This window comes from Lasiosphaeria miniovina (genome assembly GCF_030549165.1).
Source record: "Lasiosphaeria miniovina strain SMH2392-1A chromosome Unknown B0T26scaffold_3, whole genome shotgun sequence".
Classification (NCBI taxonomy): Eukaryota; Fungi; Ascomycota; class Sordariomycetes; order Sordariales; family Lasiosphaeriaceae; genus Lasiosphaeria; species Lasiosphaeria miniovina.
In genome coordinates, this window is record NW_026848222.1 from 2,182,732 (window position 1) to 2,198,096 (window position 15,365).

Genomic DNA, 15,365 nt, shown 5'->3' on the forward strand with positions numbered 1-15,365 from the left:
ATCATTAGTGTGGAAATCTTGGGATCTGTGTATGATATTTCAGAGAACAACTTTCATCGCAGTAAGATGCATCGGTGTGCAACAACTCCCGAGGTAGCTATTCTGATAAGCCCGAGCCATGCCGTAGTTGGTCTCGTTTCGAACGCGCGCATGCGATCTCAATCATGTGTCACACGAATCGCTTCTCTCGCAGGCTCTCAGCCGCACCGGTGACAAAAAGATTTGCCACCCCAACGGCAGCAAATGCGACATATTTCTCGCGCCCTGGGGACATCGAGATGCCGAGATAGTTTAGAATCGCCAAACGCAATCCGTAATGCATCTCGCATTGTAGGAAAGGCAGCTCTTGGGGCCCTTGGTGTATAATCCTCGACGCCTATCTCTCTCACACACTAGAAATACCCTAGTAAAGGTTTTCCCTAGCGATTTATTGCTATAGTCCTTACTCTTATCGATTATTTAGTACCGCGCTAACACACGTTTGAGAGAACTGTACTTGCCGGCGCGGCACGTTGGTGCCTGGTTGAGCAACGTAGTGACCAGATATGGATATTCTAATTGAAATAGAAATGTTCGGAATACGGAAAACCGGTGAACCGATAAGTCTTCCTACCACGTTCTCCGCGCGGGAAGGTTATCGTTCCCGTTGATTGGTTGTCTCGCTTCCAGCTGGCGCATGCAGGCATGCTCTACGTTGTTGAAGTGGCGTATTGGTCAGAGTTGAAACTTAACCGACTCTCGAAATGGTGGTTACACTAACGTATACCACTGATCAAAACGTTTAAAATCCGCCCTCCTATTGGATGGCCATGGCGGGCAGGACTGAGCTCCCTAAACCCTAAAAGGCTTGGCGATTTTGATTCCCTATCAAAAAAATTGGCAAGGGGAGGAGCCGAGTGGTTGGCCCATCCAAGGCCTTTGGGCCGCACTAATCTTGTTTCACCACTAGTGCGGGGGGGGGGGGGGGGGGGGGAAGGTGATGGAGGTGAGAAAGGAGGTTTAAGGGATGCTTCCGATGGGATGGAAAGCCTTCGGGGCATGGAGCCGGGAATGTCGCTCACCGAGTGGCTGGATGAATGATGACGCACTGCGTGAAGGCGGACGAACGGGACGGTTGTCGATCTGTGTCATTTCTGGGCAAGGCTCTTGACTCGACAGCACGAAAGCGTCTGCTGCCCGCCCTTGCTGCCTTGATGAGCTTTCCATGGATCGCAGAAGGCTGGTTCCCGTCCGCCTGGAACCGATGACCCGACGGCCTGCATGGAAAATGGCCGTGTGTTCCAATTAGGATTGGCTGTTGAGCGCAGCGACTTCCATCCTTTTATTCCCAGCAACTTGGATGATCCGCAAGCCTTACGTAAGGTACGCACCTTCAAGCTGAGCAATAATTTCACCTCATTCATTGGGGTTGCCGTTCCTCGCGGTAGGCGGTTAATGGCACAAGAAGCTGGCTTCGTGAACTAAAGTACTTAGAAGCTAAAGCGAGCTGGGCCTTCACTAATTATAATTTCCAAGATTCTATTGGTGAATGGGGGAGGGCGGCACAAGCAACCTAACTGAGCAAGTTCCCACAAGCCCGCGTCACCCGCAGCACCCACGGGATTTGGGAGAGACAGTGGGCTGACTGTGGTGTCCTGTTTGTTCCTTCCGCACTGGTTCTGGTTTCTGTTCTTTGGCAGGTTCGACCCATGGAAGCTTCCTCCTCGACTCTCGCTCTAGACAGGATGAGGTGGTCAGAAGAATGAGAGAATAATATCCAAAATCGTCGACGTGCGTTCATGCATCGAAGAGCTACTGGGGGAGAAAAAACCGTGCTTCCAATGGTACGACGATCACCCGCCGCGAGTCTAGGGCTACGGTCCAACATTTATTCGCCGCCAAGCCGCCTCCGACCAGCCCGTTCGCCGTGGCAGTGGTGATGGTGAATGTTGCGTTGTGGCAGCGCCTCTTGCCTGCCGAATCCTCCGGACATGGAGCTGAAAGCAGTAACTTGTCAGCGACTCTCAGCGCATCACCCCGCGATTTCCCTATCTCCTCTTTACAAAGAAACCGCCCGCGAATAAGCCCGGATTCGACATCGTCTGTTCAAGCCCTAGACTCACTAGACTGATTCGGTCCTGCTGCCGCCCGTATAGCGAGTCTCTCTTGAACGATAGAATACCCTGGATGTACAGCACTGTATCTTGACTCGACGCAACTCCAAGCACGTCTTCGGCAGGGATGACCAAGACACCATTTGAAACCCGCAGCGTCTGTCAGCAAACAAAGGCATCCATGTTGAACTCGAGGATGGCCTGATTCCCCGGTACCCGAGCAGCACGCATCATTTACCCTTCCTGAACCGCGGAACATGCGTCAAGTTACAGCCTATACAAGCCGCACATGCGTGCGCTTAACACAGTCGCCACCGTAAGACAGCGACGACCAACGCCCAGTAAATGGAAAGCGGCATCCAGGTTCTCGTTTCCCGGCGAAGACTGCGGCCCTTTTAGCTCTCTCACCTCACCTCGACGGCGTTGGATCGCCGTTTTCTCGCGCACACAGGACCAGGAGGCTTGCACGCGGCAGCATTTGCGTGCGTAACGCGCCGTCGAGCATTGGATGGTCAAACTTATTCTAGTTGGAAGTCGGAGCCGGCTACATTGGTTTGGTTCTAGACACCAACAACACTGGACATGGTGAACGTCATGCCCGCACCCTCCTGCAGACGGCCTGATCTGACCCAGGATCGTGGTCGGGGCTGAGCTGAGATGCCAGCAATTGCCGTGTCTAGATGCCAATTCGATTCTCGTCGCCATCTTGCCAGGGCGGTGCCCCTGTCAAGCTGCACAAGTCAGTCAGTAGCAAGCTAGCCTTCGTGAGCCCCTCAATGCGAGCCTTCCTTCGGGTTCTGTCGACCTGTGCGTGCTCATTCTGCTTAGCCCGTTGCCCTTCGTATGTTGGGCGGAATCCCGATGCTGCAAGCTGATTGGCACGCCTATTATCGACCTGCTCAGGACAACCCGCATTCTCGAGTTGGGCCTGTCATGTCGTTGTCTTGGTTCTTGCCGTGCCAAAAATACAGTCTAGAGGCCGCTCACGACTTTTTACGGCGCAACCGCCCCTCTCCTCCCGGGGCCGCCGGCTTCCCCAAACCGACGTTCTACCCGCCCCTGGGCCTCCTTTTGCAAGCCGGGCCACCCCGACGCCGGGACTTTGCTTGGCAGCCTCCCCGACGCACAAGGATCGGCCTGCCATGCCCACCCCACCCCTCACCCCACAGGCGTATATGTCGCTGAATTGAAACTGGATGCAGGTCTCTAGTTACGCTCTGCCTCTTGCTCGTGTACTTGATATCAAATACGATTGGGGCCCGAAGCGTACAGAACGTGACTTAATGTTGAGCGGCGAGCGGATGGGAACGGACGTCTGCCATTAGAAATTCCCAGGGACCATGTTGCCGGTGTTGGACAGGGCAAGGCCGAGCACAGCAGAAGCGCCCTCCTCAAGCAGATCGACAACGACCTAGGCCCGACTGAGAAAGCCGTTTCTTGCATCTCGGCCAGTCTGGTTCCATGAAGCCCATGTGGTTTGCCTGGCGCGATAGCCATCCTGCTACCATGGTGGCGCGCAACTCTTTGGGGGCTCAGTGCATTCACAGTTGCTTATCACGGCTCCATTGTCTTCTAATTGTGTCGAATGCCACTTAAATAAGTGACTTGTCATTTTCTGTCTCGCTTCGGGGCACATGCTGTCGAACATATCGTTTGCTCTTCGGACCGCTGCGGATCATGTATTGGGGGGGCAAACGGTGGCTTTGATAGGAGCGTGAGCCAAGCCTAGGCCATGTTCCCGGAAACTAGACTGCTTGAACCGCCTTGGATCAAGCCTCTCACTGGCCCGCTCCACCAGTGAGGGAGAGAGACGAGGCTGCACGGGCTGGCTCTGATCACGAGCCGATCTTGGCCTACTTTCACCACCGCGTCCGTCAGATCAACCTTTACTGTCTCCTCCGCGCGCCCCCCACAAGAGGCGGTGATAGTGAGTTCCCCAAGCTCCTCCTAACTCTTCCGTGGCTCCACCTCGCTCCAAGGACTCCGGGTGGCCGGCGTCCATTCCGAGGGCAGCGGGAGTGCTCCTCCGGGCCTGGTGGTCATATGGCGCAGCGATATTGGATCGGCTGCATGTCTTTTTGTTGAGTATGCATTCCCGCCATGCATCCACCCAGCAAGCATGGCGCTAGCCGGCCATGAACAGTATCTAAACGCTGGCCTCTGGTGGCTTAATCTCGGGATACCTTATTTATTTCCCCTGGCAGAAAAGTCATGAGACATCATGGGCTCCGAGATGGAGTGATGCGGCGGCAGTTCTTTTGCTAGGACGGACCTCCCCTCGGACTCTCCTCGCCTCTCCTATTTGCAGTCGAGCACGGCTCTGATTGCTCTGAAGGAGAGAGGGAGGGGGGGCCGAGTACAAACAAACCTGCAGCACCAGCGGCTTGTTCGTTGACTGCGGGTCCATGCCGGTCGAGCTCAGATGGGAAGTAGCCGCGATTACCCAAACATGCCGCCGGGAAGGCAGGGGACCCGTTCCAAGACTGGAAGCTTCTTTTGTCGTCTGTTGGCCCTCGCCACGAAGTCCCAGATATGGCCAAGACACAGGTCTCCTTTTGTGAGTCGACAGTACAGATATCTAGCTAACAAACAAGCTCAGGCAGGCGTCACCTCTTGCATATCGTCCGAACCAATGTCCACTTTCACGATGCCAAAGGTAGGCAGGCAGGCAGTCAGTCAGCCCTCGGCGACGGGGATTTTGAAGGTCCCGATGTCGGGCGCGACGTGTTCTTAATTCCTATTTGCTCTTGATACGTGATGGAGAACACGGCCCAGAAACAATGGGCGACCTCCAGTCTGTTCCCCCATTCTGTGTAACGTCAGCGGTCCGGGCCAGCCGGCCAGCGCGTCGGCCCAAGGACGGCCGAATGTCTCACTCTTGATGTTTGTGTGGGTAGCAAGCCGGCAACTGAGCCACAAAATGCCTGCCCCGGGAAACTTGGCAACCTGCCGCAAGCTATGTAATGATGTCGGTTCTCTACCTTACTTTGTTAGCCGCAAAAGGAAGCATCCCTGTGAGCGTTTTTTCTCGTATTATATTGAGCCCCATGGTTTGCAGCACCTGTATGGGCATGGCGAAAGTTGAAATCAGGAAATTGAGGCTGCATCGCGAAGAACCCCCCCGCCTCTCTCCCGCGAGACAGGTCAGCCGACGTCTGTGTTGGGTCGGAGGCACATGGCGATTTTCAGCCTTGTGCAGCAACTCCTCATGCCTTCGCCGGCTGCACTAGCCAATACTTGGATCCTAGTACTAAGAAGAAGCCGTAGTGCGGCGCCGCATCGCAACCTCCCTGCCTACCTAATGGCTGTCCCGAGCTGGGTTGCGCAAGCAGTAAGACGGCAGTTTCTCGTTTCCCCTCCCTCCCCTTCCTTCCTTCGAGGGAAGGAGTAGCAAGTGGGAGCTCCCGGACTTGGGGATCCTTCTAGCCTCTTCCTTGTTTGGACTTTGGACTAACCTGCGGGGGTCGACGGCGTTGTGGGTGGTACCTTATGTACGCTTGGTTGCTTGTTTGCAGCAGTAACTCGCTCAAGAAACAACCTGGCCTTAGCTGAGAGGGGCACGGGGAGAATGGTGCCCCCTTCGCCCCCAAAAGCCACACAGTTTCGAGACCAAGAGGCAGCCAGGTCGAGGGCCAGCGCTAGCGGCAATCAAGGTTAAGGGCAAATACTAGGGGGCTCTTAACTTACAGTTGATTAAGAACATTAGGTTTCGAGGTGAATGCATGTACGGATTAAAGGACAGGGAAGGGACTGGGAAGTGACTAAGGAGGGGCATACCTAAGGGGGGCATGCGAAGGAGGGGCATTTAGTAAAAGAAATAAGGTTTTACAAAATATTACGGGGCCCCTTACGTATGTATGTACTGTACCTCCCTTCCCACCTCTGTCCCTAATGCACGTAAGCAGCTTGGGGACCAGTCGCGTAAGGTCGGGTAGGATATCTCAGGTAAACAATACAGTACTCTACTGTATATACTTTACCTGAGGCAATCCAGTAGCCGAGATAAGGTCGGTATTTTCAATCATTGCGTTGGTTGGTATACGTATCTAGGCAGTACGGGTACACACAGGTAATAGTTGTACTGTACCACGTACTGTATATACCATACATACACCACAGCCCTGTGCGGAATTTCCCCACGCCGTTTTCGCAACGCTCGTCTCGTCTCCACTCATGTCCCCTCACCTCAATACCCCGCCGACAAGAAGCGAACACTCAACATCAACCACCGAGTTCCAACATCAAAGTTGCAGATTTCACCGACAAGAAACGATCAGCACACGGGTATCCAATCACTATCTACATACGCCTTTCCATAGGAGCGGACGACAAAAGGCTCGACGACTCCTAGCACAGCATATCACGCCACAAGGCTGACCAGGCCATCCCAGGCCAGACACGTCACAGATCTTCCCAGACTTTTGTCACGGCCTTGTCGAATCAGGAAAACAACCAGCCACCTACCTCTAAAGACTACCGTCATAGAATCCGCCATGGCTGGAAAGAAGGGTGGGGCAGACGTCGGCGGCAAGAAGGCGTCAGGCCAGGCTCGCAAAGCGGAAGCCGCTGCACAGAAGGTCGCCGCCGAGAACGCAAAGCTCCAGCTGGTTGAGGACGACGATTGGCGAAAGGGAGAGAAGAACACCGCCAAAAAGTAAGTTGGCGAGACCCCGATCCCCGCGAAGCTCGGTTGGTTGCCGGCTAGCGTGCCAGCGTGCGTCCAGGCAAACGGGAAGGGGAGTGGGTGCGTGCCGTGCAACGTAGATATGGGTGCCATGCCATCTTGCATGCAGGCCACAACCTTTGCCCCCCCTTTTCTTCCCCCCAGACTTTTGCCCGAGCACATGGCGGTACGCTCGGGCACCGCTCTATTCCTTCTACGCCCGTTATAAGCATGGGCAACCTCTATATCGTTACACAGAACCAAAACAGCGAGCATGTGAATGCGGCCATTTCGAAAATGTGACAGTCGTACTGACGCGGTGATGCAAACAGGGAAGCTGAGAAGGCAAAAAAGGAGGAGCTTGCTCGGAAAAAGGCAGAGCGCGAGGCGTTAGAAGCCGCCGAGGCTGCGAGCCTCCCCTCACGCGCCGGGCCCAAGAAGGCCAAGGCGGCGCCCAAAAAGACCAAGGGCCTCGATCTGTCGCAGCTAGACGGTGACGACAACATGGCGCTGCCGGCCCTCAACGCCACGGGTATCGAGAATGCACTGGACGCCCTGTCGGTAGCCGGCGGGTCCGATGCCAAGGTCGACAAGCATCCCGAGAGGCGCTTCAAGGCCGCATACGCACAGTTTGAGCAGCGCCGGCTTAGCGAGATGGAAAAGGATGGCAGCGGGGTCGGCCTGCGCCAGAACCAGAAGCAGATGAAGATCAAGAAGGAGTTTGAGAAGAGCCCCGAGAACCCGTTCAACCAGATGACAGCCCGCTATGACGCCACCAAGGAGGAGCTAGAGGACCTCAAGAAGCAAGAGAAGACCAAGATCGAGAAGACGCTTGCTGAGCAAAACTAAGCGGTGTGACTTTTCTGTGTTGGGTAGTTACGGAGTGGTGGCTCTTGGTTGTCCCATGCTCGTTACTCGCTTGCTCATTGGCTTGGAAAGGATGAGGCTACGGATAGGGGTGGCTCGGGGAGCCAGCCCTAGCGTTTGTCGGCATGGGAAGAAGGAAGGGAAGGGTGATATTAGCGATGATAGAAGGTGACGGATTTGTGATGGCGGATTCTCCAAACGGGCCATGGGCGGAAACGTTGTGGCACGACGGGCGACCTTTCTTTTCCCTTGGCATATGGAGCCATGTGATGTGGGGGAGAATAGCACGAGAATGCGCGGATAGGGCTGTGACGGCAAAGGTACCCCCCGTCACTTGAGCAAAAGGTCCCGGCGAAGAAAAAAGTCCCAGCAGGAGTGGACCATGGATCTCAGCGGGCGGAAGTACGGTGTTGCCATGGTGCCCTGTCACTGTTACACAACCCAAGGTAGGGAGGGCCGGGGGCAAGGGGGCCCTGTTTCCGTCGGTGCTCATCGAGGCGGTGTTCCGTGCTGCCAGGGGCGGGTGCCACAAGGAATGGAAGGCAGGCTTCAAGCTGCTCTCTCTCTGCCAGCATCCCGTATACCTCCTAAGATTCCATACCTTATATATGGATGCATTACATGCCACATGCCCGCGATAAGGCGCAGTGTCGTGGCGGGGGCATTTGATCTTATATACCGAGTACTGTATGTACCTAGGTATGTACATACATGCACAGTATAGAATAGTACATACAACCGACACCCCGTCTAACCCCTATCAATAATACAGGTAATTATTAATACGGGGAAGGCAAGGAAGGCTGTCGACGGTTGGGCAAGATGGTCGTCCGAATACGGAATTCCTTGCAGGTTTGCACGGGATATTCTGTATGCCTATGACCTGCCTACACGGTAAGGTAAGGTATGGAGTGGATGAGATGGGATGCCCAGTGGTGCAGTTTTATAATTAGCGCTTTGCTGCCCGATACAAAACTGCCAATCGGAACCCTAACCCCTCCTTGCACGTCTCTGGATAAGTGGGTAGGTCGCAGTTGGAATAGTGAGCCTACTAAAAAGGTACGTACCTACGGGCATTCGATAGCTGAAACATGTTAAGGTTAAAACTCCGGAACCGTAAGTTACCTTGGTTATCGCATTGACCACTAATATACTAGAAACCAAAGCCGGGCCATCTCGCACAACCATTCGCTCGCCATTTCAAGTTGGATTCCACATCGCGCCAGTTGCATTTCATTTACTCTAGGACCTTAGCACCTAGCCCTATCATATTGCCTAGGGTACATTCTATCCGCACATACACACCACGCATCACTCCACCTCGTCGCGCGTGCGTGCCTCGGACGACAGACATACATGCGAATCCTGAGAGCCACTATCACCACTACCATCGCCATATTAGAATTGCTTCACAGCGCTATAGTGCTAGACTCGCGCGGCTCTTGCCCTGCGGGATCCATATGTAGGTGTTTATCATACGTACAGTACATACCTACAATACATCGCAACACGTATTGTTGGGAATCCCTATTGTCACCTGAGCTGAGACGAAGCTTGTACAGTACATGCATACCTACCTTAGGTACATACCTAGCCTGAACCAGAACAACCAAACTAAGCAGTTGAGAGTACGAGGATGGCTTCTCAGGGAGCTTCAAAGATGGGCAACCTGCCGGCGGTAAAGCGACAGCACCTGCTTGCCGAATTGTGTGTCTCGCCCACTCGACCTCCCCATCCCCAGTCCCCCCGTCCCTCGTCCCCCCATCCCCAGGAGCCGAGGTTCTGACTCGCTTCATGGCGCGCGCACATACAGTGCCGGTCTCAAGCAGGCGTGTCCCAACAGCGTATATGTTAGTCTGACGCCAGGAGACCCGAGCCTATGGTCGGGCGTTATATTCGTGCGCCGAGGTCTGTTTGGATTTGACTTCCTAACCCCTTCGGCCCACCTATCCATCCATCTCACACCCTGGAAGCCTTGTGACAAGGGGAGAGCGATGATGACCTGTCCCACGATCACGACATTGACAGCGGGGGGTTGAGGGTGAAGGAGGAGGACCATGATTTTCTGGGCTCCATGTAGAGACCAGGGCAAGCAAGGTTGAAAGCGGTAGCAATGACGACGAGGAGGACACGCAACTAACTAACCCACTCCCCCGCTCATTCTAGGTCCCTACGTCACCGCCATTCTCCGTTTCCAAATATCGTTTCCTGACACGTATCCCAGCCTGCCGCCGCTCGTCACCTTCTCGACCGACATATTCCACCCTCTCATCGCCCCCCTGACCACGTACATGTACACGACCGACATCCAGGATAATGGTACTGTTAGTGCCACGGACGAGGAGCGTCTCCCCCCGGGCGGCTTCAGCCTGCGCCATGGCTTCCCCGAATGGTTCGGCAGGGGTCGCCGGAGCAGGCAGGTCAGCGCCCAGAGGCCCACCACGCCGCTCCACACCCCCCCACGTCCCACTGCAGGGTCTAGACTTCAGCCCAGTTCAGTGACAAGCACCCCGACCTCGGCTGCCTCGTCATCCCTGGCCGGCTTGACTCCGGCTTTCATGCAGACCCGGCCTAGGGACGTCTCCACGTACGACGTCCTACGCTACATCCGCAGCGCCTTTGACGACGAGGAAGTCCTCGACTCGATCCCACTGGAGGCCGCTGGCAACCCTGGCGCCTGGCACGCCTGGCGCGCCCATCGCCGCCGGACCGGCAAGGCATTGCCCCCAGCTCCTGGAGAGGACGGCGACTCGGCATCCACCAGCAGCCCCCCCTCGAGTGTGGTGGGGGGAGGAGGGGGAGTAGGAGCAACCGCGAGACGGCCGGCAGCGTGGAACTGGGAGGGCGTCTGGCTGGAGCGGTCCAAAAGGGGTATTGCCGGTAGCTTGTCCGAAGCCGTGCTGTATGGCAATGCCGGTACGGCAGATGAACTGGTAAGCAAGGGCCAAGTGACTACCTACCTTACCTACCAGTGAGACGGCACACTGAGGCTATCTTGTTGGTTTGGTGCTTCAGCCAACATGACCGCCTCCTGCCCATTCTCCCCTATCTTGTATCTCCTCGCCTCCCCTCCCCACGGCCTCAAAACCAGACAATCATGAGCAAGCCAACTAACAAAAGGGACAACTACAGATAAATTTCCTCAATATGGATGACACGGACGTGGATGGTATTAAGAAAAACCTCCTTCGGACCCTGGGCGCAACATCCTAGAATTGCTACGGGCCGTGGTTGATTGGCTCGTGCGCCCTGGCTTTTGCATCTGTCCGAGGTTGCCAGCTAATCTGGAAAGTATGGCCACAGCTGTGTAAGTTAGCAAGGTACTACTACTGGCAGTGTTTGGCTCCTTCCTTGAACAGCCAGCAAGTTACCAATCTCCCCGCTGGCGGGGAGGGCAAGCGGGATTGGGATGGGGTGGAAAAGGAAAAGGAAATGGAAAGAGCTCTTCGGCCGTTCCTTCTTCGGGAACGGTACAGTAGTACCGGACCTGCTGTTGGTGCTTCTGAGTTCGGACAGCGTCTAACTTCTCCCGCATTGCCCATCCACCTTACCTTACCTGTCGAACTTGAGGTTAGCAGTCTAGTACAACCATAATAACCGAAGTCTCGTGTTGTGTCGACTCAAGGTTCACCGAGTATCCAACACCCTGCCGACATAGTTTCACCGGTATGTTCAGCAGCAATAGTGCGCAATAATCCGATACCCTGTATCTATCGCTATTCGATTAATACCCTTGCCGCTACGTGCTTGGCTTCGGCGTTCTATTGCCGTTTTGGCCCACGGGCCGGCGCATACCTTACGTTCGTATTAGGTACCTTGGACACATTCGCGGCGCTGGTGCCCGCGCCCGCCAACAAGAAAAACTTATCATCGCCGAACTCCGAATAGCCCCATCGACCGTTGCCCGTTGGCCGCTGTACCTGGAACCCTCAAAATAAGCCGCCCAGCCAGTTAGCCCGTCAAGTCTAGGCTGTCTGCTTCCTTCGGCGCCTCTGCGGCTGCAGCAAGCAAGCATACTGAAGACAATGGCAACCAACGGCGCTGGAACATGTCTTACATACGACTGCGGCAGCAGACCCGAGCACGGTGTGCCTAGACCTTTGCATATCATCAAGCAAGCGGAGAAAAGCGAGCTCCAGGAATGGATATTCCAGAGACGTCGGTCCAGTTGCGAGAGCATTGCCACACATGTCAGCATGGGCAGCGGTCCAGATCACCCCGGAGACGACGAGCCCTTGACAGTGCCCAAGAGGAGAGCGAATCGGGGCAGCCACGCTTTGGGTGGCTTCAGACGTGCAAACGCGCTGCAGGAGCAGGAGCAGGGTCAGTTGGTCCATATTGCTCTTCCTCGCCTCATCTCCCCTCTAAGTTTTCGTTTACCTTCCCCTGTTGCTGTGTGTAACTCATAGAAACTCACACTAGACGCAGACGCAGAGTCCCACGTGAAGGCCGCCGCGGACGGGCCGGTCAAGTTCACGCCGCATGCGAGTCCGAGTCCGACCCAGAACCACCCTAGTAGCCTTCTTCCGCTGTCAAGCAGGACAAACCTAGCGTTCCCGAGTCTCTATAGACAGGGATTTGATGGCGCGGGCGACTACGACCGAGACAGGAGAGGGCTGAGTCCGCGGCCTTGCAGTGCCAAACCGAGCCGTCCTGCAACGCCGGGGCGTGTTCGGCACAACTACTCGCGACTGCGGAACGCCAAGAGTATGTTCCACATTCAAGCCGCGATGCCATCACCCACCGACTTGTTGGATGGTGGTGGTGATGTGCCAGCAGCCATCATCTCTCCCCTGACCCCGAGACAAGAACCAGACTCGGAGACGGACGCATCTGGCGGTGCCGCTCCGCTCGATCCCTTTGTTCTAGTGCCCCAGATTGTGGTGACACCAGAGAGCAAGGCTCTTAATGACGGCGTCACTGACCTGTGGGCCGCTGTTCAGCTTTCTACTCAGGTATGCCCAGCCAATGCACCGGATCCCATGCGACAAAAGACCGACTACGGATGGGGCCTTGGTCGGAGCCTCGGTCTTTGTCCTTCTGCATCAGGTACGTCAGCTTTCAACTAGACGAAGGCGGAGCCTAACTTGAGATGAAAAGATGTATTCCAGTATGGTTGTTTACACGACGTTTCCGTTCAGGTTTTGCCTACCAGCAATACCGCTGTCATCGAGGTGTTGGATGATAGCGCTTGTGCTAAGTAGGATATGTCCCAGCAAACCTCCCTGTTTCTTGCCCTCTCGTCCCCCTTCTTCTTTGACTGTCTAATGCTGGGTGTTCAAACAACAGGAATACGTTATATCCCGGCTCCAGGCTCTTGGTGGTGGCCCATGTCCGGCTACTTTCAACCTCCCTGTCCAGCTACAATACACGAGGACATGCCAGGCAGAGCTCAGACGACCTTATAAAAGACCTCGAGTACCAGCTAGGGAGTACAACAGTCGAATACCTGCAAGTCCGTGTGACATATCGGCATTCGGGATTTCCACAGCAACATGGTCCGCCGTCGTTGTACAACACGGCAGTAGATGGAGTCGTCGGTGTGCAGACCACGATGAAAACGACTGCCGTAGCGGTCATAAAGCGACACAATTCATCGTCGCCGTGGTCTCCTCGCTCTGCTCCCCAGCCGAATCCCCTGTTCGAAATCATCGCCTCGCATTAGGGCCCCGAGAGCGCTAGAAACGTCATGCACCGCATCGCCAGCTCGTTGTCTACCACGTCGCGAAAGCCTGCGATTCTTCCGCCAGCATTGAGTCTACTTGCGCCCCCAGCCCCAGCAAACCCTCTGGACTGGGGTCCATCAAGGACAAGCGAGGAGACAGTCCGGCCGGCACCTACACGTGTGGCGCCTCCTATCCCGAGGCGGAAGACGAGCCTCCATCAGCCATCGTCGTCGTTCTCGTTTCCAGCAAGCCCAGGCATCAGGACATCCCCGGTGCTGGTGCCGCCGCCTCCTCCGCCACTCGCGCCGCCGCCGCCGCCGCCGAAAGATTCAGTCGCCGTGATTGTCGATGATGATCTAGACGATTACTCGTACTCGGAGGACCCGGCGCGTAAAATCTGGAGTCAGATGCGCCGCACCTCGACAAGTGGCCGACCAAGCTACCACGTTCGCCATATCAAGCGCGTCCCCCCTGGCGTATCACCCGCCGCTGCCGCTGCCGCCGTCACCGGAAGCTCTGCCAAGACGTCAAACACAGTAGCAAATGCTCCCTCCGGGGCGCTGCCGGCACCATCTTCAGTTTCGTCTTCCTCGTCGCGCTGGTCACCCGAGCCTATCATCACGTCTTCTGGACGCGCTGCTAGGTATAGCAACAGCAACAACAGTCATAATAGCAACAAGGCAGAGCCGTCACACGCCGCCGTTGCCAGGGAGCGTGCTCTCCGGAGCAGGAGATCAGTAGGAGTCGACATGCTGCGGAGGAGCGGAATGGAGCCTATTGCTACTAGTTCTTATCCGTCTCCTTCTGTATCCGTTTCTTCATCTGCTGGTGCGAGGAGCATCGTCCCTACCCCAGACCATCGCTCCAGCGCCCCGGTAGCCACCGTCACCTCAATCAGTGCCACTGCGCCGGCTCTGGCGACGGGCGCGAGGCGGGCGCAGGCGGGTAATGGCCTACCTCGGCCGAGGCCCGATCCCGGCAATTGCTATGGATATAGCAGCAGTACTGCTAGCAGCAGGACTGCTGCCGCCACAGCTGGAACGTTTGGGCCGCGCGCCGCTGGGAGTGGCGGCGCTTCGGCTGGAGGGCGGTGGGAAGGCATTGTTAGCAGTAGTGATAGAACTTCTCCTAGTACTACCGGCAGTGGCAACGACAACAGAAATGGGGATGGGATTGGTGGCAAGGTAAGGAAAGACAAGGACAGCAACAAGGACTTGGGGCGCTGGGCATGGCCGAATTGGTGGCAATGAGGAGCTAAAGAAAAGAATAATCGAATAGCAAATTTATAAAAAGAAGAAATTGTGCTGTAATTAGTAGCTTGAATTTTCTTTTGTTCGTGTCTGTCTGTCTGTCATGGTGGTTGAGGTTTTTGTTGGCTCAGTGGTTTTTTTTAAAAAAAAAAAATTCCATGGATCTGGCTTAAGCAGATAGCTTACGAGGGCTTGAGGACGGACGAGATGGCGATAATAATGCCCCTGAAAATCAACTTTACTTATATGTTTCTCTTTAGTTTACGTAGATGGAGTTTGGAAATATAATAGAAAATATGGAGGAGCTTTACTCCTTTCGTAAGTAGATTTACTGCTATTGATAGGTAGATAGAGAGATAGAGAGATCTAGGAAGGTGGGTTTGAAAAAACAATGGGCTAGTTGCTGGTAGTGCTTGCGATGAGAATGCAAGTTACTTGATACAGTCTGTGAAACGAAACCGGCATCTTCTCTTTCACTCTCTCACACGTTAAACACTAACTTGGGTACCTGCTTGAGTCAACAACAAACGCCTAGGCCATTATTTGCTGTCTACAAAGTCCCACTTTAGGAATCACAATTTCATCTCAAGTTTATCTTCCCTCTCAACGGCAAGCAGCACAAGTGGATAGCAGACATGTATTTTGATTAACTAGTTTCTATATTGTATTTCTTTATTCTGACATTTTGTAGTGTAATGTACAGTACGCATGTGTGTGTGTGTGTGTGTGTGTGTATACAATACCCGCTGGGGCCCGAAGCCCTGCTCTCTGTTTCGTGTCATGGTAAAGTAAAAACGAAAGGCTGTCTGCCCTACAGGGCCCCCTC

The 15,365-nt window shown here is 54.9% G+C and overlaps 5 protein-coding genes across 5 annotated transcripts; 4 read left to right on the forward strand and 1 right to left on the reverse strand.

Annotated features, from left to right (window-relative positions):
* The first annotated feature begins 6,729 nt into the window (after positions 1–6,729).
* On the forward strand, positions 6,730–7,654 carry B0T26DRAFT_210391 (uncharacterized protein). The gene is made up of 2 exons (XM_060433796.1): positions 6,730–7,028; positions 7,089–7,654. The coding sequence occupies exons 1-2, from the start codon at positions 6,988–6,990 to the stop codon at positions 7,603–7,605; spliced, it is 558 nt and encodes a 185-aa protein (XP_060298180.1). The 5' UTR covers positions 6,730–6,987; the 3' UTR covers positions 7,606–7,654.
* Positions 7,397–8,452, reverse strand: B0T26DRAFT_210369 (uncharacterized protein). Its single transcript, XM_060433795.1, has one exon. It carries the CDS (start codon positions 8,330–8,332, stop codon positions 7,703–7,705), a length of 630 nt encoding a protein of 209 aa, XP_060298181.1. The 5' UTR covers positions 8,333–8,452; the 3' UTR covers positions 7,397–7,702.
* An 807-nt stretch (positions 8,453–9,259) lies between these two features.
* Positions 9,260–10,836, forward strand: B0T26DRAFT_643403 (ubiquitin-conjugating enzyme/RWD-like protein; the record flags this gene model as incomplete). The annotated part of the gene is made up of 4 exons (XM_060437530.1): positions 9,260–9,330; positions 9,437–9,531; positions 9,790–10,556; positions 10,756–10,836. The coding sequence occupies 4 exons, from the start codon at positions 9,260–9,262 to the stop codon at positions 10,834–10,836; spliced, it is 1,014 nt and encodes a 337-aa protein (XP_060298182.1).
* Positions 10,837–11,407: 571 nt separating this feature from the next.
* Positions 11,408–12,938, forward strand: B0T26DRAFT_210584 (uncharacterized protein). Its single transcript, XM_060433797.1, has 4 exons — positions 11,408–11,946; positions 12,052–12,672; positions 12,765–12,823; positions 12,913–12,938. Exons 1-3 carry the CDS (start codon positions 11,649–11,651, stop codon positions 12,806–12,808), a joined length of 963 nt encoding a protein of 320 aa, XP_060298183.1. The 5' UTR covers positions 11,408–11,648; the 3' UTR covers positions 12,809–12,823; positions 12,913–12,938.
* An 8-nt stretch (positions 12,939–12,946) lies between these two features.
* On the forward strand, positions 12,947–14,946 carry B0T26DRAFT_702046 (uncharacterized protein). The gene has a single exon (XM_060441613.1). It carries the CDS (start codon positions 13,313–13,315, stop codon positions 14,537–14,539), a length of 1,227 nt encoding a protein of 408 aa, XP_060298184.1. The 5' UTR covers positions 12,947–13,312; the 3' UTR covers positions 14,540–14,946.
* Positions 14,947–15,365: the final 419 nt, after the last annotated feature.

Bases quoted from the DNA above. Each gene is read 5' to 3' on its own strand.
- B0T26DRAFT_210391 (XM_060433796.1), top strand. From the start codon at position 6,988: ATGGGCAACCTCTATATCGTTACACAGAACCAAAACAGCGA. The intron at 7,029-7,088 runs GCATGTGAATGC...TGATGCAAACAG, and splicing joins ACACAGAACCAAAACAGCGA to GGAAGCTGAGAAGGCAAAAA.
- B0T26DRAFT_210369 (XM_060433795.1), bottom strand. From the start codon at position 8,332: ATGTACATACCTAGGTACATACAGTACTCGGTATATAAGATCAAATGC.
- B0T26DRAFT_210584 (XM_060433797.1), top strand. From the start codon at position 11,649: ATGGCAACCAACGGCGCTGGAACATGTCTTACATACGACTGCGGCAGC. The intron at 11,947-12,051 runs GTCAGTTGGTCC...CACTAGACGCAG, and splicing joins GCTGCAGGAGCAGGAGCAGG to ACGCAGAGTCCCACGTGAAG. The intron at 12,673-12,764 runs GTACGTCAGCTT...GTTTCCGTTCAG, and splicing joins TCTTTGTCCTTCTGCATCAG to GTTTTGCCTACCAGCAATAC.
- B0T26DRAFT_702046 (XM_060441613.1), top strand. From the start codon at position 13,313: ATGCACCGCATCGCCAGCTCGTTGTCTACCACGTCGCGAAAGCCTGCG.